We start from the raw sequence: 22,614 nt of genomic DNA on the forward strand, positions 1-22,614 counted from the left end.
ATACACACAGACATTTGTTCAGTTTTCGATTCTGAGTCGATATGTATACATGAAGGTGGGTCTACGACGTTTTTATACAAAGTTCATTTTTAGAGCAGGATTATAGCCTTACCTCAGTGAGGAAGGCAAAAGTTACTTAATCCACCCTTAGGTGGTTGGTGCCTTCCTCACATTAGACACAAAAGGGCGGTGTTTTTCAATGTTTTATCAATTTGACTCATTATTAATACCACTAGATTGGGTAGTGAGATCTTCATATTCCAGGGCGATCCGGACAACGTTTTCATCAAAATATCTGAGATCCGGCCTCCAAAAAGTGCATAAGTAACACTTAAGTGCTTATAACTTTTGATAGGGTTGTCAGATCTTCAATGTCTTGGACGCATTGGAAAGATCTCTTAAATACCTTTCTAAAAATAACATGCCCGGGTGTCTTACAAAAACCACCCTTTTTACGATCTTCCGAACTTTAGTCTAAATCGTTATTTTAGCATAACTTTTGAAGTACTTAACTAAACTGCATAATTTTTAATAGCGACTTATGAGACCCCAAGACGGATCGAATGAGGCCAAAACGGACAAAATCGGTTTAGCCAGTCTCGAGATAATCGAGTGACATTTTTTTATCAACATCTTACCACACACACAGACATTTGCTCAGAATTTGATTCTGAGTCGATAGGTATGCATGAAGGTGGGTCTAGGAGGTCTAATTGAGAAGTTCATTTTTCGAGTGATTTTATAGCCTTTCCTCAGTAAGGTGAGGAAGGCAAAAATAAGTAACATTGTTTAATGACTTGTTTTGATCCATTCTTTGAATTCGAGTATCATTTTAGTTTTAAATGGCTCAATATGCGTCATCGCACAAAACTTGTGCGTGAATACAGTTTCAATCAATACAATACACAGTACTGAGCGGAGCGGTGGTTAGCGGCTTCGGCTGCCGATCCCTAAGTTGCCATGGAGCGCGGGTTCGATTCCTGCCTTATCCTCCTGGTCTTCTATCGGATGGGGAAGTAAAACGTCGGTCCATTTGAGTAAAAGAGATTTTGGGTGACTCACCACACATAACCTAGAAATGAGCAGAAACTTGCAACATAAGACAGTCGAACGTACAGTATCAGGGTTAAAATCGAATAAATAATCATGTTTGCATTTAATTGTTTATATAAGCATTTATTTTAACTATCTGTTATTAAATTTTATATAATATCTTCTTTTCTTATATCTGGCTTGCTTCCAGCATCGTTTCCTTATTAGCGTTTCTAAACTGAAAAAAATCATTTAGGAATTTTACAAAATGTACAATATCGACACCGAAGAAACTCAAACAAGTTTCTCGTTTCACTTTTTTCGGTTTTTTTTTTCATTTCGCTTTATTTTTTCATGTTTTGACTGCTACCGACGACTGTTTCCTCCTCCAGCACACTTAATTCTACGACTTTTTCTGTATGCCTTCTGGTCTCCAGTTGCAGTCACGTGAATAATGTACATATGACAATATGGGTTCGTTTTTTTTCTTTCTAAAAAGCAACTTGACAAAAAATTGGAAGATTCGATACCGAGCCTAGTGCGTTTGAATGATGTTTAAAATGAAAGCAGTACATTTGACTTGATTTTGTTTTTCGAAAATGTTTTCAGGTTGTTGTTGTTATTGTTTCGAACCAAGTGTTTTTTAGGGGTTAACAAAAAATCTTCATGATATTTCGTTTTCTTATTACTCGGCTACATATTACAGTTCGTCTAAGCTTTGAAATTTTTCAGCTTTCGTCCGATATCACCGATATAGTTTTCTCTGTGCAGTTTTTGTTGTAGCAGTGATGTAACTTTTTTTTTGTATTTTTGTTTTATTTATTTGCTTGCCTACTGATGAAAGTTTTTTTTTGTTATTACTTTTAAGCGATGTAACACTACGTCTGCTTATTTGTTCTCGTTCGAATGAACTTTTTTTTTAGCCGTGACTAGTACGAACCACGGTCGATTCATGAAACTCAAAAATGCATTAATTTCTTACTTGTTTGACTAGAAAGGTGATTTGGTTTTTGGTATTATACAAGCAATTGGTTTGGTATGTTTTTGCGCACCTACACTCATGTTAGTTACATTTCATTTCGCATGTTCTCCAGATTTTTGTTATCTCAATAAAAAGTTGATAAATACGCATCGACTTAAAACTGTTTTAGGGAGGATTCTTTTCCTACCTTTTTCACAATTTTCCGTTCATCAAGTTCGTTATGTATATTTTTGATAATAAATATATACTTTAATTAAGTATTTAATGTTATTTATTATATTTATTATATAGTTTCAGACTTTTTGTAACATTTTTCATATTTTCTTATTTTTCCTTTTTCTTGATTTTATCAGAATTTGGTTGAAACAAAGAGCAATCAAATTTCTTAAACTTGATGTCATTGCAGATGATCTTATTTCGCTATTGTGTGGGAGTTTGTGTGATTTGATTGGTTGAACTACCTTATTCAGTTTTTTCTACTTTTCTTGAGAATGTTATGTAACATAACTGATATTTGCTTTGGTTGGGATTTATCTATTATTTTTTTCAACAAGTTTTGATATCTACTGATTTTGTGTAGGAAAAAAAGGATGCCTTTTTATTTCTAGTCATGACCCGCTACGATTTTTGTTGCAAAACTATAAATAATGCTCATATGTTGTAAAACGTAGCATCATTTCTTATGTAAGTATTGGTTTTCATCGATATTAATGGCTTGCCTTGTTGTATTCGAGACTATTCTGTATTTATTTATGTAAAATGTGCGTTATTTCACTTATCATGGTTTGTTTTATTAATAATGTCTGTTCTTTTCTGTTTGTGTCCTTTATTTGTTTGGTAAATCGCGGGTTTTGTCGCAGCGGTAGTGTACATGGTCACTATTGATTGATATTTTCTTCGGCTACCAAATGTTTGAAACAATGTTGATGGTGAAATAACTTTTTACAACTTTCACTTGTTTTCATCTGACACATTTCTCTATTGCGTTAGAACGGAATCATTATCTTTTTAAATACATCGCTAGCTGAGCAAAACGAGATGTGCAAAGTTTAAAGGGATAGTTTTAAAGGGACACAGTTAGAAAAAAGTCTATGAGACTAAAACAAGTAATCTTTGTGAAATTGAATCAAAATGCGAATATTTTTCCCACTGTAAATCACCATTTTAAAAAGGTGACTTATGCTATGATTTATTATTTTATCTCAAAGGAAATTTAAAAAAATAACACAATAAACTCTTGTTGTGTTCTAGTAGTACAAACCGCAGGTAGAAAGCTAATTAATTCGAAATCTTTTTGTCGAATGTAACATGCCTACAAGTTTTAAACTCAGCGCAAATCATTTGTCTGGAGAACAACTCGTATTTCTCTCATATTTGGTGCAATGCTTCCGTTAATTCAGGAGAAGCGTAGAGAATAAAACAGAGAGTTGCTTTATTGATACTATCTTTGCCTTCGATGAGGAAAATCATTGTTTTTCTTCAGAACCCATTTTGTTTTCACGTTCCTAAACATGCGTGACAAATTTAAAAAAAAAATCATATTTTCAAATCTACTTTTAGGGAAAATGCTTAGGAGAAGTTTGTTGGGAATTAAAAAAGGAAATTAACTTTGCGATGTCACCCATTTCGCTCAACTAGACGGTCTTGAAAATAAAACCACAAATTGTGTCGTGTTACCTCGATTGCAATGCTCACAGACTAGTGTTAGTTTATATGATCTAGAGTTTTGTCAATAGTCAATGAAACACACAGGGCAGTGATTTTTGAGTATTTTGTTATCATTTATTCTACGACTCGACGTTTTACGTTTGTTGTATTCTAAAGCCAAGACAAGACTAAAGTAAAGTTGGTCTCATAAAAAATATGGAAAGTGAACTGGCCTAATCATAACGCAAATCATGTATGTTTTTCTCAACTAAATGTGTTTGGGAGAGCTGATACATTGAAAATATCTCCATGTGCAATTAATAAGATTTATCTATGTAAGATAAAATAGATATAAAAAGAGTCCGGAAAAAACATTAAGCAATACAGTCATCCCTCATATTCGGAACAGTTTACAGATCGGCCAATGTTCAACAAATCATGGAAAATCGATAATCGAACATAACGATTTGCTTTTACCTCCATGTGAAAGCTTTTCTTGCGATCTTTCGATTGATGTATAGACCGGCTGTATATGTTTAGGTTTTGTATCATGTTTTTAAAGAAAAACATTGACCAATGAAATCCACAAATTCGGAACACTTTTTCTTACGATGTAAACACACTTTTTAATTTCTCCATGAGTACTTATTTTTTTACAAAATAATGACTTCACACTCTGAAACCAATAAAACTCATGCTTAGTAATGTTTTATGAATGGTCTGAAACTTTTTTTGTGAAAATATCAGTTCAATTCAGGTGTTCCACTATTGCGGGAGGCACAATAACATCCCGCAATCATGGAACAGGGAATTTGAAGAGAGTGTTTTGCTGCTCTGGAAAAAATAGTCTTGAAAGGAAGGTTTTTGTTTAAAAAGTACGACTTTTACTAGTGAAATAGCAAGAGAATGTGCAAATAAAGGTCCTAAAAATAGTAGGGTCGACAGAAAAGTACCATTTGCATCCTATTGACAATTTACCACGGTGTTCCGAATATGTGGAATGACTGTACTTAATGTTCAGTTATAAACATATTTTAAAAAGAACCTTATTCGAAAAAGAATTTGCAACTCCAATATCGTATTCATAAAAATGCGCCATCAAATAAGGGCGATTAAGAACAGCCTGCGTTCCAACCCAAAACGTACACTCACCTTAACTCTTTACACCAGCACTGATTTGTCGGTTGATTTTTGTTGATGAATTGATCGTTCTGCTGTAAGATTCCTTTTTACACCTTTTCACACTACTGTTACGAGAAATTTCCATCTATGCAACATCAAAACTTTCACTTTTACCTCTTTCTAGCGTCCACTGTTGTCCAGCACATAGTTCGTAAGAAAAGCTTACCTGTGAGATTCTAACCAGGCTAGAGAGAAAGGTGATCCTTATTTTCACACTTTTGTTTACGTTCATTGGAGCAGGTTTTCTTTTCTACACGTTACTGGTTTTAATGAGAAATTCAGATATCATGTTTTGCTTGCATCTGTCGTCAACTGAAAGTGATAAACAAAGGGAAAACTGTATTCTAAATACTTCCATTTAAATACATTCTAATCTGTCGTTATCTGCTTTTAATTATGCTATTCATTATACCTTTTTAAATATATATAATTCCCTATCTATATCTGCTTCCACATAACCTTACAGCACTTCCTAAAAAATCTATATTTTGCTTTCCTTTGGTTTTTAGTATGTATTCACGCGAGAACCGGTTCTTTCAACGTGTATAATGCGTCTAAATGAATTTTCTATGTTTGTTCTTCCTTTTTATATTCTAATTCACCATTCAATAGCCCAATCGTCCGTTTACTTAACTCTTTGCCTTGTTGTTGTTGTGGTTGTTGTTGGTATTTGTTGTTGTTGCTGCTTTTCATTTTCCTCTAGCAAAAAAGTTCAATTTTCGAAAGTTAACAATTGAAAAGATTTTTTTTGTTTTTTTTTTCTCGTTACGTTCTATTCTATTCTCTTCTCTCCTTATTTGTTATCCTCTAATGAAGCGAAATAGCGGCAGTGATCACACGTTTATATTGTCCAAATATCGGCTGGGAATTTTTTTTTTTTTTGCAGTAGTGATTATTGCACTTGATCATTGTTTTTTTTTATTTAAATCTTTTGCAGAGTTATTTATAAATACTGTGTATGTGTATGTGGTTTAGGCGTCTCTGTGTAGCAAGAAGTGTTCTATGACGTTAACTCTAAAATGCGGTTTTCAATCACGCGTGTTGCACTCATTTAAAAATAATCAAAACAAATGATTTTGCCAGCTAAAAAGTAGTTGAAACCGTTGGTGTTTGTGAAAAGATAATAAAAAAAAAAAAACAAGATTATAGATATTCCAGACGTGGTCGTGATCTAAATTATAGCTTCGAGACACTTTTTATATGTATATTAAGATATAAAATTAATTGCATCAATAATTTGTTGGGTTTCATGCTATGAAATAATCTTATTTTATCCCGGGAAAAAATGTGTATAAACGGTTTTTTTTTTTTTTCATTTATAAATATTTATTTTAGATCTAACCAAGGAGCCAAAGGTCGGACGAACAACGTACAAACAAAAAAATCAAAAGATTACCATGGATGAAAATCAATCGAAACGTTGCCTCTCACCCAGTCGGCCTGGGTTCAATCCCAGAAGGTCCCGGTGGAGACGAGATTTGCTTGATCACGCCTTCTATCGGATGGGGAAGTAAAACGTACATTTGCGTAAAAGAGGTTTTGGGTGACTCACCACACATAACCTTCGGACGCCTAGAAATGAGCAGAAACTTGCAACAGAGCCCACAAAAGACCCGCGGGTCGTTAAAGTGGATTGCTTTGCTTTGCTCTTTTACTGGGGACCTCAATGATCAAGCTTCCCCTCTAGTTGAACATGCGCAGTATTTTTTGTCGATTTTTGTAGGTCAGTGTTATCGAATAAGGGAACAGCATGTTATTCTTCCGGAAACCAAATGATGGCATATCAGCACATTGACGTTCAATTACAGATTTTAATTTTAAATTCAGTAATAAATTGCTTTATGAGTAGTGAGCAAGCAGTGTTTTCTTTAACATTTTTCAAAATAAGTCGTTTTAAAAGTGAATATCGGATATTTGGATGGAACTAGGACCAAAACCTTAACCTGCCAAACAGGGAGTGGACCGTATGGAAGAAAACTGATGGACAAACGGCAGAAAAAAACGATTTGCCAACTGGGTCATTTGGCAGAAAAGCAAAGCAAATGAAAAAAGTAAAATTTCAATCAGACTGAATAAGATATGTCATAATTTCAAATGCTACCTAACCAATAAACTGCAGAAATCTATCATTAGTTTGCAAATAGTCATTTACTGATAATAATTTTAAGTGATTGAAATGCAGCCTAGAAAGAGAGCGTAAAAAAGTTAAAACCGTTGCCACAGTTCAATCTCGCTCTTTCGGTCTGCCCTAGTATAGTATGTGTATGTGTTTGTGTGTGTGAGTTTGTGTATAATTAACAACAAGTAGCGTCAAAAGCTTTAAACGTACATAAAATAAATAGAAAAAGGTAACAGAGCATCCGCGCCAACTTATCTTTCCCCTCCACCGTTTCGATACAGCGGTACCGCTTTGTTTGCTCCCTCCCACGTGTCTCTCTGTCTCTCTCGGTCGGTCACTCTGCTCGTGCTATTGTTTTCGTTTTCATCTATTACGAGTGCACAAATCATGAAAGCGCTCTAGCGTTGCCTTAGTGTTATATCGTAAGTAGAAGTAGTGTGTAGATTAATAGTAATAGTATTGCAACTCGAGACAACATTTCATACGATCACCACCACCATCGGTCGCTTCACTATCGACACCATCGCGATCGGTTCGGTCGTTCTCCGATGACGAGAGAAAGGCATCGAGAATGTGACGCTGCTTTCCGACAAGCTGTTTCCGGGTTTGTTGTAGTTGTAATAATAGTAATAATAATAATAGCAGTAGTGCATCACTATCACTGGTTTGAGTCCCGGATGTTCCGTCGACGACGTTCTGGTCGGATGACCTCCTCCATCAATCGCCTTCCGGTCCCTCAACAAAGTGTCCTCTCACTTCTAACGCCGACGCCAGCTGTAAGATGATGTGCGCTAGGGACGGGTGTTCGAGCAGTTCAGCCGCTGGCAGAGGAGGTTCGCATCGTGGCCGTTGATGCCGGCCCCGGAAGCCACGGTGCAACCTCAAGGTCACGTCGCAAAACACGAACCGCAGAATTAGGGTGCGCAGGAAGTCATCGCCGAAAAACTGTACATACGATGAATCTAAACAGAAAGACAAAGCAAATCAGTTAGATGCCCCATGACCCGGTTTTTATCCTAAATCCAATACCTATGTAACCTATTCCCTGCTCAATTTCATCCATCCTACATCGGGTGACCAGTCGTGACGCTTCGGTTACGAACCGATCGACGTAGTTCTGACACCGTTCCCAGTGGTGGATTGGAACGTCTCCAACATTGCAAATGTAGCACAAAGCTGTCATCGGGGAGTGCAGAAACAGGGTGAACAGGGATCCATGATGTTGAATGTCTACCGAAAAATAAAACAATAAACCATTAGAGATCTGATCATTCGCGACCCGATTGCTTGCCCTTTTGGAGTTCTACTTACTCATGCCCTGGAAGTTCGCTGGGACGTCCTGTGGCGACATCAGTATCACCAAGGGCTGACCAAAATACCTGAACAACAGTAGAAATAAGATTAAGCTACGGTAAGCTGAACTCAACCAAACGAATTCATACCTTGGTATGTGCTGGAACACAAACGAATTGTCCGAGTCGATTATTATAAACAGAGGTCTACGCGTGTACGGGTATAGATCACCCGGGTAGAGACAGTGTGGTTCCTTGTATCCGGCGCTGGACTTGCCCCGCACCGCAAGCCCTCCTTCGGTAGCATCTCGTTTCACGCTCGTCGCCAGTCCTCCCAGTTCGTAACCGTCTGAGAAAGAAGAAAACATCCGTTGATGACCCCTTCCAAGAAAACCAAACATTCAGACTACTCACAATCTTGCGGATGCTTCGTAGTCGAGAAGCACCCGTCGGCGGACATGTACAGCAGCAACGCTCCCCCCGGCGGAAGTTCCTTGAAGCCACTCGACAAAAACACCATCAGTTGACTGAGCGAAGGTTTGTAGAGCAGATACTTGTGGGGGTTATCTCGCATTCCTCGGCGGTCGCCGTTTTCCACGTAACCTGTAGAGTTGCAAAATGTGTAAAGCGGGTATTCTCTTTAAGGCTAACCTCTGAAGTCCTGAGTTTTAAACCTTAATCATTACCAACCCAACAACGTTGGCATTTCAGCTGAAAAACTTAAACGAAAAGATACCTTTGGATCCGGGCACTCCATACGGGGGCATCCGACTCGCGGCTGGACTAGCATCGTGTGGACCACCGTGCGCGAGCGGAAGTCCTGCCATCGGGTGCATCGACTCGGTTGGTTCCCTTTCCAGCGTTTGCAGCATTCTATAAAAGGAAAGAAATATGAAGACATTGAGTATAAGTTCCATCCGTAAAGTATTGCCAACGTAGCAAGTCAGCATGAGAAATACGAATCATTTGTCACTCATACAGCAGAGAACTTGCACACTCATCAGCTGCGTCACTCACACACTCATCGCCACATCCACTCACCTGAACATGTCCATCGTGAGCTCGGAAAACTTGGCCTGCTCGCAGGCGGAACCCACGATCAGTATCTCCTGCAGGCTGAGCGTCATGTGCGGCGTCCTCTCGCAGGGCGGCGTCGTCAGGGGGCTTAACCTAGAACCAGAACCGCTTTGGGTCAACACGGGTGGAGTCACTCTGTCCCACAGTGAAAGACGAATGGCCCGTGCTTTCGAATTATCCATGAACTCTGGCATGGCAGTGTATGACTGTGTGTTTTTGTGTTTGTTTGAGTTATTTTTTGTGTGTGTGACACTCGGTGATAATGTTTATGTTCATGAGTTGCTGTGAATGAGTTCTGCGTTCAGAATAATGAGTGCATGAACAGTGTGCGACAGAGAACGGGTGAATACTATGACAGAGCGGAAAAAGAGCTTTCTTCTGTGTCAAGCCGAATTTCATAGATTTTTTAATATTTTGGTTGAGAATATAGAACAATTGTTACGGCTGTGCTTTAAATGTATTTCGGGAAAAGAGCTCAAACTGAAGACAACAGTTTGTACAAATTTGATAAAGATCAAATTTGTGAAATAAATATTTGTAAAGAAATGAAAAACTGCTAAGCAAGGAGGGAGATCATCTAAAACAGCCATTCGACATATGGTCATGCATCATATTGATATCACTAGTAATATCTCTAAAAAAAAACATGGAATATATGTAGTTTTGTGAATGGATATACTTGTATAAGTAACTTTTTGGTTGGAAACTCTTGATGTCTTCCGAATAAATGGTCTAACTAGTCGGTTGAGGTACTTTTAAAACCAAATAATCTGTATATACGTCATTGAAACCAGAAAATGTGACAAAAGTTTTTGGTTTGTACCAAAAATATTCCAAAAATAGGCACGTGAATATTCGAAAATCTGTACAGTCCAGACTCAATTATCCGAAGGCCTTGGCAAAATTTCGCTTCTGATAATCGATGGCGGCCAAAATGACGATGATGAAATATTGAAAAATGTTTTTTTTTATTATTTTACGGGCAATAAACCATTCATTTTTGACTTATATGGATTCGCAGAACTCGAATTTGCTGTTTAAAGTGGGTTCTCTACCAACTCACACGATATCCGGAAAAGTTGCCCAGACCGCTCATCGATTTGCGTGAAACTCTGTCTTAAGGAGTAACTTTTATCCTTGATCACGAATCCGAGGTTCGTTTATTGATATCTTGTGACGGAGGGGCAGTACGACCCCTTTCATTTTTTCCATAACCAGGTATCAGAGATGTTTTTTTGAAAAAAAAAAATCATAATCATAACAAAAACGCCACTTTTGACACCTAGAAGATAAAATTTTAAAAAAATATGTTTTTGGAAATTAAGTGGTTACATACATGTAGAAAATCACAAAATTTCATATTGCAGAAAATTTATTGAAACCATTAATAAGATGATTTTCAATCACTTCTGAAACATTCATGAAGATATTCCATGATTAAACTGAGTTAGAGACGATTTTAGGCTCAACATTTTGCCGTGCGCAAAGCGGACTGTCAAACTTTCTGAGTGTTTTTCTCGAAAACACCGAGTTGATTTACGGGTGCCATGATATCTCGAGATCAAGAATCAATCCATCCACATTAACGACCCCCGGGTCTTTTGTGGTCTCTATTGCAAGTTTCTGCTCGAACCTAGGAGTCCGAAGGCTTGAATGGGGAGAGCACCGAAACCTCTTTCTACTCCAAGGAACCTTCCACCCCAGTGTTTGAACTGACGACCTTTGGATTGCGAGTCCAACCGCCGCCAGCGATTCCACCGGAGTAGGCTTGGTTTGGTGTGTCGTTTGTACTTATGGCATGGATACGACTCCTACACCTGGAATGACTTAACGGCCTAACAACAACCAAGGCCGGGACTGACATTTTACTTCCTCATCCGATGGAAGCTTGAAGCAGATGGGAATCGAACCCAGAATCATCCGCTTACAAAGCGGACAGCGTAACCATTCGGCCACGCACTGCTCACGATATCTCGAGATGGGATGAACCAAATTGGCTGAAATTTGGGGTAAAGACTCCTAAGACATATCTCGTGTGCATGACGAAGCCCGATTTTGAAATTTTACTTTTAAAAAAAAAACAAAAATCAAAAAACTGACGATTTTTTATATGAAAAACAGAAAAATATTTTTATCTTTTTTTAAAAATAAGTTTTTTGAAAATCGGCCTTCGTCATGCACACAGGACTGGTTTAACGAGTCTTCACCGAAATTTTGAGCCGATTTGGTCAAGGCAGTGTTGAGATATCGTGGCACCCGTTTTTTGAAACTTCCAACTTCAAATAGCTATATCTCGGCAATGATACAACCAAATGTCTTCAAATTTGTTTTGATAATAGATAAAAATGTATATTTTAATACCCTGAAAACAGATTTAAATAAAATTAAGTGTGTACTCACACAAACCTCTGACATTTTTGTCGATTTACATGTATGTTACCCCTTAACTATTAAGAGCGAGTTTTTCACCAATGTGTAACAGGTTGTATCGAGGTGCTCCGATTTGGATGAAACTTTCAGCGTTTGTTTGTCTATACATGAGATAAACTCATGCCAAATATGAGCCCTCTATGACAAAGGGAAGTGGGGTAAAACGGGCTTCGAAGTTTGAGGTCCAAAAAACCTTAAAAATCATAAAATTGCTCGCATTTCCGTAAAACTTCATCAATTCCAACAGATGCATTTGAAAGGACTTTTGAAGCACTTCAAAATGGGCCATAGACATCCAGGATCGGCTTGACTTTTTTTTGCAAATTACTGTTCAAAATTGATTTTTTTAAAACCTTAATATCTTTTTGCAACAGCCTCCAACACCCATACTCCCATAGGTCAAAAGATAGGTAATTTCATGGACTATAAGCCTACGGTATTAACTTTATGGCCAATCGCAGTTTTTCTCATAGTTTTTCGATTTTTCTACAATAAACATTTTACAACGTAAGTTTTTGCCCTGTAGGCCTCCATAGCGGCACTTTTTTGTCTCAATTTTGTCATATTCGGAATCCTCGGAAAATTTCACGTTAGTTAGAAGTAAGCCGATCATGGATGTCTATGGCCCATTTGAAGTGCTTCAAAAGGCCTTTGAAATACATCTACGAGGGTTGGAATTGATGAAGTTTTACGGAAATGAGAGCAATTTTAAGATTTTTAAGGTTTTTTGGACCTCAAACTTCGAAGCCCGTTTTACCCCACTTCCCTTTGTCGTAGAGGGCTCATATTTGGCATGAGTTCATCTTATGTATAGACAAACAAACACTGAAAGTTTCATCCAAATCGGAGCACCTCGATACGACCTCTAGAACAAACCGAGCAGAATTTACAAATACTGCCTCTTAAGTGGCAAAGGGTCAAATAAAACATGTGAGCAATTCTCTACGAAATCGGTCTTTTTTCTTCAATTTTAATTTTTGTATTTTTTAATCCGGCTGAAACTTTTTTGGTGCCTTCGGTATGCCCAAAGAAGCCATTTTGCATCATTAGTTTGTCCATATAATTTTCCATACAAATTTGGCAGCTGTCCATACAAAAATGATATGTGAAAATTCTAAAATCTGTATCTTTGAAGGAATTTTTTGATCGATTTGGTGTCTTCGGCAAAGTTGTAGGTATGGATATGGACAACACTGTGAAAAAATGATACACGGTAAAAAAATTTGGTGATTTTTTTTATTTAACTTTTTATCACTAAAACTTGATTTGCAAAAAAACACTATTTTTATTTTTTTTTATTTTTTGATATGTTTTAGAGGACATAAAATGCCAACTTTTCAGAAATTTCCAGGTTGTGCAAAAAATCATTGAGCGAGTTATGAATTTTTGAATCAATACTGATTTTTTCAAAAAATCGAAATATTGGTCGCAAAAATTTTTCAACTTCATTTTTCGATGTAAAATTTGCAATCAAAAAGTACTTTAGTGAAATTTTGATAAAGTGCACCGTTTTCATGTTGAATCCATTTTTAGGTGACTTTTTTGAAAATAGTCGCAGTTTTTCATTTTTTAAAATTAATGCACATGTTTAAGAAACTTTTTTTTCGTGACGGCTTTTGCGGCACGCTCACTTTAACTGTTCTAGACTTATATTTGAACGTGGCGTATCTCTGAACAAGTTTTTAAAGAAAATGATTCCAGAAAGCTTATTTCGTCGTTTTAAACCAAAACAAGGCAAAAACTGTATTTGTTTAAACTATTCACCATTTTCAAAAGTTTGGCTAGATAATATCGAAGGCCGTCATCTTAGGCCCACTGCGCCCACAAAACGGGGTACGCTCAATTTGTATGGGAGCTGTCAACATGCTCCCGGGCTGGATTTAACAAATCTTTCTTTTGTTTCGATAATTGTTTATATCATTCACAGCAAAAAAAATCTGTGTAAAATCGCATGCACATCACCTTTGCGAGAAAAATCATGTAATATTGTATGAGAAAACGTGTACACAAAAAGCATGTACCGAAGAAAAAAAAATCAGGTCTGCTCACCCCAAAAACAACATCAATCCGGCGAGAGCCATATTCAGATTACCTAGTCCGCGCCCCAACCCACCCGGCTATCGGATCAATGCCAATGTAACAGTAGGTTTTCCGTACGTCGTATACTGCGTTAACTGCATACGATGTATGGGGAACCACCTACAGCTACAACTGTGAAGATTCAATTATTTTCATAGCGGCGAAATAGCCAAGTTTTTGGGGTGAGCAGACCTGATTTTTTCTTCAGTACTGCCCATCATTGAAAAAACGTCTAATATCTTCTTTTGGCAAAAACGAGATTTTAGCACCAGGTGGTAGAGGACGTTCCAACGCATCTCCTGGAACTTGAATATTACTGAAATAGTGTCTAGACTTGGCTGCCGATGCGAAAAACCAAACGGCTAATATGCCACTCTTATGGGAAATTACCTTGACGGAGATTTTGTGTCAAACACTAAAACGCGTTTTTCTCGGAATACTTGATTTGGCATAATAGCCGAATTTTCAATTATGGGCAGAGTACATGCTTTTTGTGTACACGTTTTCTCCTACAATATTACATGCTTTTTCTCACAAAGGTGATGTGCATGCCTTTGCATGCGATTTTACCATCGGATTTTTTGCTGTGTTATTGACAACCGATACATCTTTCCAATAAAAATCACCTATTCATGCACTCTATGACACATCCACCTATACCATACATATATCATCATGTTCAATCGGCACTATATGTACACATGATGTATAGAAGATAATATATTGATCCTATTGTAAACATTAACCGCAGTGTCAAAGAATTTGGCGCAATCCAATACCGATGCAAGGGACATTCACGATGTTTAAACAAGTAACCGGCATGATCTCAAGTTTCGTTCTTGACCAATAACTGAGCTGTCAAAATCACCTGTTAGATATGGCGTTCGAATACGGCTAGAGCGTATATTATATCTGACCTTATTGGTGAAACGATTCATTCATCGCTCACCAACCGGTGAAAAACGAATTTTGAGAATGATGGTTAGTGTGTGCTTGATTATTAAATATGGAATGAAGGAAAATTTATTTTTGCGGGATAGTTATGTGAAATTCCGAAGAAGGGTTAATATTATAAATGAAAAGTGAATTTAAAATGTATTTAAAGTGTTGTGATAGGATTTAAGCGCGAATGTGTTAGTGTAACGATCCTAATGACAGTCAATGGCTAATGAGACTTATGAGCAAATGAATGAACGGGCCAATTTTCCACGTCTTAATCTTAAATTATAATACCTTATGCATCTAAAGTTGCACAAACAAAAACTCGGACTGCCGCACTTTTAGTGCACATAATCAGCAGTGGTTGTCCTTGCTTGTACAGTTCTTAGAACTAAAATCCTTATAACTAATTTGCTTTGGGAGTACACATATGGCGGAAAATTAAAATCTGTACAAACTACAATCAAAAGCTGGGATTGCCAATTGGTAAATTGGATCGAAAATAAAATAAACACACGAGCGAATAGTTTTGAATAATCTAACTAAACTGGGGTGCTAAATGGGAACGGAAGATAGATATCAAATGCAAGTAGAGTTTTTTTAAGTGAAGTGTTCTGTAGTATAGATTGGAAGACATGTGAGTTTAAAGATTTAGCGAAAGCAAAGAAACAACAACCGAAATTTTAATTCATCAAGTTTTGATGTCAAAACAATACATGTTGACAAATTGCTTTGATAGAATATAAAAATCATAAGCAAAACCAAATCAGCTGACTAACACAAACAAACGAACCAAAAAATACAGAGTATTTACAACGCAGCACAGAAGTTGGTATGTGTAGACGCTACAAAAGTAAAACAAATATTCTTATAAATTGTGGAGTGTGGTGGAAGATTGAATTTTGTTCCAAATCAATCGAAGCTGCCAATTCACAATACCTTGAACAAAGCCGAATGTTTCTTTTATCTCTGGGAAGTCCAACAAATTTTGAGTTAACTACTTGATACAAATTGTGAAATTACAAGCTGCTTCGTAAAGAAATTTTGATTAAGCCAATATGGGTTTGATTGTGAACATAAAGTTGGTATTATTATCCGACAATTTGCAAGCTTAGAACGTAAATTTTTTTAAGCCAGTTTTTAATTCAACTATACAAGTAAACACATTTGAGTCGAAGTTAATTGTCATTTAAGATTTTCAAACAGGGATGCATCCCGAATCAAAACTGCAACTTGTGTTGTGCAAAAAAAAACAAGTTTTTGAAAAAAGTTTGCAAATTGTTCAGATACAAAAAGTTTTCAAATAAATATAAATCACCGGAAGATATATTCTTAATCTTATTAAACCATCGCCATTTTTCATTTAAATGACTGTCATATCCAAAGTCAACAATTATAAAAAAAAAAATGTATTACATACAAATAGGTACTTCGAACCGTAAGAGCTAATTCCAGTGATAATCAGAAATCCTCAAACGATCTTTTCGCTTTCATAAAGATTTTTTTTCATAAATTTTGACACAGGACTGTAAATAGCCCAATTATAACTCCAGAAAATATCACAAGTTCATTTCTTAAATTGAGTCATCCACAAATGACGTAGCATTTTAGGGAAATGAGAAAATCTGAGGATGTGTGACGATCCGTTTCTTTTCTGACTTTAGTATGGAAAAATGGAGGGGAATGAAGATCAAAATCCTTTTGAAAAAAAAACTATGTCATTTTTGGATGGCATCAAATACGAGATACGCTAGATGAGCCTAAGTGGCAAAAAACGACGAAATGGTCTACTTTTTCTACTTTTCGATACAAAGGCTGAGAAGTTTTACTTTTCAACACCGAAATGGGAGCTGAAAAGTTGAATTTTTCAGCACTCGTATCGAAAAATAATACTTTTCAATGCTCTGAATTGAACGGTGGATTTTTTAAACACATGGACTTTTGAATTCGAATTCTATTCAAAGTGTTTTCGAAATACAGTGAAACCTCTTTTTATGCGGTGCGTTACGTTTTACTAATTTGTCGATTTCTCTGGAACGACGCAATCTTTTAAAAACAATTTGAAGGTTTTGTTCCGATCTACAAAACGCTTTTTGAAGCTTACAAAAATATTGTATGGTTTTAGAGAAATCGACGAAATAAAAAGCGTAACGCCACCGCGTAAAAAGAGGTTTCTCTGTAGCAAAACGCGCCGTGCAGAAACAAATCTACTTTGTGCGACTCGTTGCATAAACTAAAATTTCAATTTAAAAAAAAATATTTTTATATTTTTACAATGATCAGTCTTTGTCATTTACATAAAACCTCCTAAAAAGTACTTCTTAGGTCAAACTTCTGCAGCAATAAGAATTTGGTAGAAAAGTTTTTCAGGAAGTTGTATGTTAATATGATGTTCCACATAAATTATTCATTGCTTAGAATTAGGACCATACATTTAACATGGTTTCACAATTTAATAATTTTTAATGATATATGTCTTCCAGTGATTTCGTATTTTAAAACAAAAACAGAGAAGAAATAAATAAATCACAAAGAAACTAAAAGAAACAGAGAACAATAATAATCGGAAGCACGGGCCTAATCTATACTACAAACTGCTCACTGGCGAACAACTAACCTGTGCGACAGAACGATCGGATTCGTGTCCGCGTGGAGCACGGCAACGGCGGCCTCCGCCTTGATGAATCCCTTGATCTCATCCAGTACGAGCGACCACTCGAGCTGATCTTCGGGTTCGTAACTAAAAGAGAGAGAGCAAAAATGCAGTTTTGTGAGGCCACGTGGGACTTGAAGCGCTTGAAAACCACGTGGCTTACGTTGACGTGTATTCCTGTATTTGTCGCTCCAATTCGATAACTAATTCTCTCACTAGCTTCATCTTTTTCAACAGTAAACAAACAACAATAAATCTGGCATAGTAACGCAGTTTCTTCACCATCAGATCCGGTCGATCCTCCTTGATTGCCCTGGAGTAGTACGCACGGCCTCTGATCGCCGCGTAAAACGAATATGCCTCATTCAGATAATTAGTTTCACTCGTTCTAAGACTGCAATTAAATAAATGAAAGTGACTTAGTTGTTCCTGCAAATCACCCCCTATCATCCCCCAGTACTTACTAGTAATGATAATAGAGCTGACCAATTTTACTAGCTATTTCTCCGATTTGCCATCTTTTCAAGCCATACTTTGAATCTAGGACTAGTCTATGCTGCTGCTGAAACTTCCACAGCTTCGTGTACACGTCGAAGGTGCGCCCAAAGTAAGCCTGCCACTGTCGGTGTCCGTACTGGGGAAGGTCGCGCAGCCCGTTGAACAGCTTTAGATAACGGTTAAAGGTGATCATTATTTCAAAAGAAAGCTTTCAAACAAATGACATGAGCAAGCTCAAATTACCTGCTTAGACTTCTCCAACAGGTGGCAGAACTCCAGTACTATTTTCCTATCCTGCTCTTCTGTTGAGGCCATCTTAACCATGCCGTCAGATGTTCATTGGAATGCTATCTGCGTGGATAAAATACACCAAATTAATGGGTGCAAAATTTGATAAACATAATCTACGCAGAGTAATGCACGCCGAGCGATTCAGAGTAAAATGAGACTTGGTCTTGTATTACTTGAACACAATGTTGGTATGATAATTGATACATAATTTTAGGAACTATTTCTGTCTTTCTCATGTCAGTTGACAATCTATGCTCTTAAACTTCAAGAAAAAGAATGACGAGGTATAAGACCATATTTTAATAATTATATCATTGAATATTCAGCAAAGCTTGTTTCAAAAATGTTCTCAAAATTTTAAAAGGCAAAAAAACTATTTTCAGAAAACGTTTTCTGAGTTGTTTATCTTTGTCCGATACCGATTTAACAAAAAGGCGTCTGTTGTGTGCTACGATTCTTATCGAAACTTCAAACAATTCAATAGCGATGTATGCGACCCTTAACCAAGTCAATTGCAATTCGTTTGATAAAAACGTTACTTAATCCACCTTTAGGTGGTTGGTGCCTTCCTCACATTTATAGAGTCGATTCCGTGTACGTACCGGTTGTTGCGTTTGAAATGGAATACGTAAACGATTCGAATTGAATTTCGTTTCAGAATTCCGATTGAGTTGACTGGGTAAGAGGTCCTAATAAAAATAAGTAATGAGTAAAAAAAATTAGACCTCCTAAAGAATTTTAGTCAACATTGTACATTAGGGTGGGTACGTTTTTCAAAAAGTTCTCGGATCAAGTTTTAGTATGGTTCCCCTTGTAGGGCATGCCCATAGGGACTTTCATGCCAAATATCAGCTCATTTGGTTGTAAACTGGCTGCGCGCATCAGGGTTAAAGTTTACATGGGAATTACTATGGAAATCGGAACTTTTTGTTCAAACGCTCCTACAGGTCTGGGAAAATCACGCGCCAACTTCTGGTATGGTCAGGCCTATGGGGAATGGTCTGTAGAACATTTTTCCCGAAGAGAGCATGTGGATTCGTTGTCCCTAGACCTGGCGCATCGGCAAACAATCCGATGTCTCCGGAATCAACGGTTTTCCCTCAAAAAGCATCAAATTTTCCTTAGCATGCTATGAAAGCTTGATGAACACCGCGACGCCATATGTCAGACAGCTACCACGTGGTTGAAATATTTGCAAAAAAAAAATACAAATTTGCTATGCAAAGATTCTGAATTCGACTAAATAATATCAGGATTACTCGAAATGATCATTTTCTAGTCAAAAGAAGGTTTGCAATTGAATATTCCAGCCGTTTCTCACCCACGTGGTAGCTGTCCGACATATGGCGTCGCGGTGTTCATCAAGCTTTCATAGCATGCTAAGGAAAATTTGATGCTTTTTGAGGGAAAACCGTTGATTCCGGAGACATCGGATTGTTTGCCGATGCGCCAGGTCTAGGGACAACGAATCCACATGCTCTCTTCGGGAAAAATGTTCTACAGACCATTCCCCATAGGCCTGACCATACCAGAAGTTGGCGCGTGATTTTCCCAGACCTGTAGGAGCGTTTGAACAAAAAGTTCCGATTTCCCATAGTAATTCCCATGTAAACTTTATCCCTGATGCGCGCTGCCAGTTTATAACCAAATGAGCTGATATTTGGCATGAAAGTCCCTATGGGAATGCCCTACAAGGGGAACCATACTAAAACTTGATCCGAGAACTTTTTGAAAAACGTACCCACCCTATTGTACATACACCGCCGTGGGGTAATAGATTGAGGTTATGTAAAGTCTGAGCATTTTTAAAACTGCTTGTAGTTTTAAAAAGGTAAGTCAGGTCTTGATTTTTTTTAATCCACAAGAATGGTCATTTCAGAACCTTTTTAAAAATATATAATATGGCAGGTTTTCATGCAAAAACCAACCCTTTTTTGCAAATTGTGAAATATATATGCAGCAGTTTTTTACGCATAACTTTTGATGTGCTTTACTACATCTTATAAATTTCAATAGGGACTTATGGGACACCAAGAAGAATCGAATGAGGCCAATGCGGTCAAAATCGGTTCAGCCAGTGACGAGATATTCTAGTGACATTGATTCGGGACACATATCTACATACAGCCAAGCACACAGACATTTGCTCAGCTGATGATTCTGAGCCGATATGTACAAATGAAAATAGGTCTAGGAGGTCTAATTAAAATGTTCATTTTTCGAGTGATTTTATACCCTTTCCTCAGTAAGGTGAGAAAGGCAAAAACGGTTCAGCCAGTGCTGAAAAAACTCAGTGACATTATTGGTAACACACATACACACAGACAGACAGACATTTGTTCAGTTTTCGATTCTGAGTCGATAGGTATACATGAAGGTCTAAGGTCTAAGAGCTTTTTGTGAAAAGTTCATATTTAGAGCAGGATTATAGCCTTACCTCAGTAAGGAAAGCGAAAGAATAAAAATTTAAATTACTAGCCATGGTTTCATTATTTGGATGCAAAAAGTGAGTTTGAATGCATTATACCCATATGCATTTCATTGCTTTTGAGTTAATTATGCAGTTTGGTTCAAAATCTTGTCCTCTTTCAGAAAATCCTACAACATCCAGTACTTTGTTCCAGAAATCAGGAGGAAATTCAGTTTTTTCGTGAAAACTTAACACGTAGCCTTATGTGTGGGACAAAATTTTTCTAAGCATGCTGTTTTTGGATATGGGACATTTATGCGAATGTGGGCAATATACAACTGTGAAATTTAGAATTGTTTTGAAACATTTTTTTGTCCCTGATTTTTCTGATCAATTTTGAAGGGGGAGGGGGCGACAAAAATTTCAAAAATATTTGCAACGGCCTTATAAAATTGCCAAAATAACAAAAATGATAATAAATAGGTCACTGTCGACTTTTTAGAATAACCTCGTCTGGGTTTATTTTGTTTTCGCCTATTTTGCTTCAAAAATTAGCCAAACAGTCCAATCCAACAAAAACAGTTTCACCAAACACGTTTTAAATATTCATGATTCTGCAGTGGCGTATTACGGCAAAACATGCTGAGCATACAAATATTCAGTACTTGATGCATAAATTAATAATCAAGAATGCATCAAATTGTGTAAGAATGAAATTGCAAAAAACAATCGACCTTTTTACTAACAAAAGTAATTTTGAACGTTGACTCGTTAACGTTGAGAGCCAATCTGACCTCTTGTTGCTTCATAAAAAAAAACTTTAAAAGTTGCTTTGCTTGTAACACATTGTAATCAATTTTTAAAGTTCAAAACAACGAATAACAAAAAATGTTAACAAGACCAGATTAAAATCAGCACTGAAACTATTTGCGAAACAAAAAAAGAAACTGAATTCATTCCACAGAGTTTACCACCATAATATTGATTTCTATTTATGAACTGATTTCCATGTGTCACGACTGCTATAAGGGACATTATGAACGCCACACATCTGCACTCGATGTGTGTTTGTATAAATATATGGATATATGTTTTCATACAAACACACACAAACCCGCCACTAGCGAAGAGGTCCTGTTTTCACACACAAAGAAACCCTTGCGCTACGTTACTATCCTCGCGATGTGGTTGTACGGAGCCCTCGGGAACTGCCAGCGAAAATCCGATTCCGTTTTTCCTCCTGAATATGGAAATCTCTTTTTTTTTTTACTTTATTTTTTTCACAAAATTTTTGATGCAATCTGGCACTGATTTCAGCGTGGTCGTATCCAAGCAGGCCATCACATATTTTTCCCATTAATGACAATCGCCACGAATACTTAGATTACACTTAATACAGATAAGACAAATAAGAAGGATCATTTTTCATTCATTCTCTTCCTTAATGACAAACATTGGTCGTCACTCATTTTGCTATTTTTCATGTTTTTCCACACAAATCCATCGAAAGTATGTTTAATCCTTAGGGTTAATCCAAATTCTGCTGAAAATTCACCACCAGCACGTGAAAATTCTCGCTGACCCACAAGCGAAAATCATTCATCCCCTAAATCGAAGCAGCAGTCGCAGTCAATCCCCGTATTGGGAGGAAAATTTTCACCCGCTGCGCGAGCCACGAAATGAAAATGCGAATTTTCACCACCAAATCACACTTACAGCGAATTAATTTCTACGCAAACGCATCCACTCGAACGTACGCCTAGCTTTAAAGGTAGTTTTAATTCGGTTAAACTAGTTTAAATAGTAGTTTTTTAATATTTTTTAAGGCAAAATCTATATTACTAGATTTGAGTGAAAAAACTCGAAAACATTATGGCGAAAAGTTTTCCGGGTCTGCCACCAGGCGTCGCAGCAGTTTTCATTTCAACCCCTAAGAAAAACATACACACCCAAAGGGTATGCTTACTCACACTACCAAATAGC

General features: G+C 37.0%; 1 protein-coding gene across 2 annotated transcripts; it reads right to left on the bottom strand.

The window, feature by feature from the left end:
* Positions 1–1,285: 1,285 nt before the first annotated feature.
* LOC120430638 (protein SCAI) lies at positions 1,286–22,494 on the bottom strand. Of its 2 annotated transcripts, none has more exons than XM_039595738.2 (12): positions 22,348–22,494; positions 18,174–18,281; positions 17,897–18,096; positions 17,596–17,826; positions 17,397–17,519; positions 9,296–9,424; positions 8,991–9,127; positions 8,669–8,857; positions 8,405–8,603; positions 8,274–8,341; positions 7,992–8,192; positions 1,286–7,924 (listed from the first exon to the last, which is right to left on the bottom strand). In XM_039595738.2, exons 2-12 carry the CDS (start codon positions 18,252–18,254, stop codon positions 7,680–7,682), a joined length of 1,803 nt encoding a protein of 600 aa, XP_039451672.1. In that variant the 5' UTR covers positions 18,255–18,281; positions 22,348–22,494; the 3' UTR covers positions 1,286–7,679. The 2 variants fall into 2 exon arrangements, with proteins under 2 accessions (XP_039451672.1, XP_039451668.1); XM_039595734.2 differs by having other exon boundaries at positions 9,296–9,439; positions 22,348–22,493.
* Between the last annotated feature and the right edge of the window lie 120 nt (positions 22,495–22,614).

Source organism: Culex pipiens, chromosome 3 (genome assembly GCF_016801865.2).
Source record: "Culex pipiens pallens isolate TS chromosome 3, TS_CPP_V2, whole genome shotgun sequence".
NCBI classification, from domain to species: domain Eukaryota; kingdom Metazoa; phylum Arthropoda; class Insecta; order Diptera; family Culicidae; genus Culex; species Culex pipiens.

Bases quoted from the DNA above. Each gene is read 5' to 3' on its own strand.
- LOC120430638 (XM_039595734.2), bottom strand. From the start codon at position 18,254: ATGGTTAAGATGGCCTCAACAGAAGAGCAGGATAGGAAAATAGTACTG. The intron at 8,342-8,404 runs GTATGAATTCGT...ACTGTTGTTCAG, and splicing joins GTGTTCCAGCACATACCAAG to GTATTTTGGTCAGCCCTTGG. The intron at 7,925-7,991 runs GTATTGGATTTA...CTTTCTGTTTAG, and splicing joins GCAGGGAATAGGTTACATAG to ATTCATCGTATGTACAGTTT.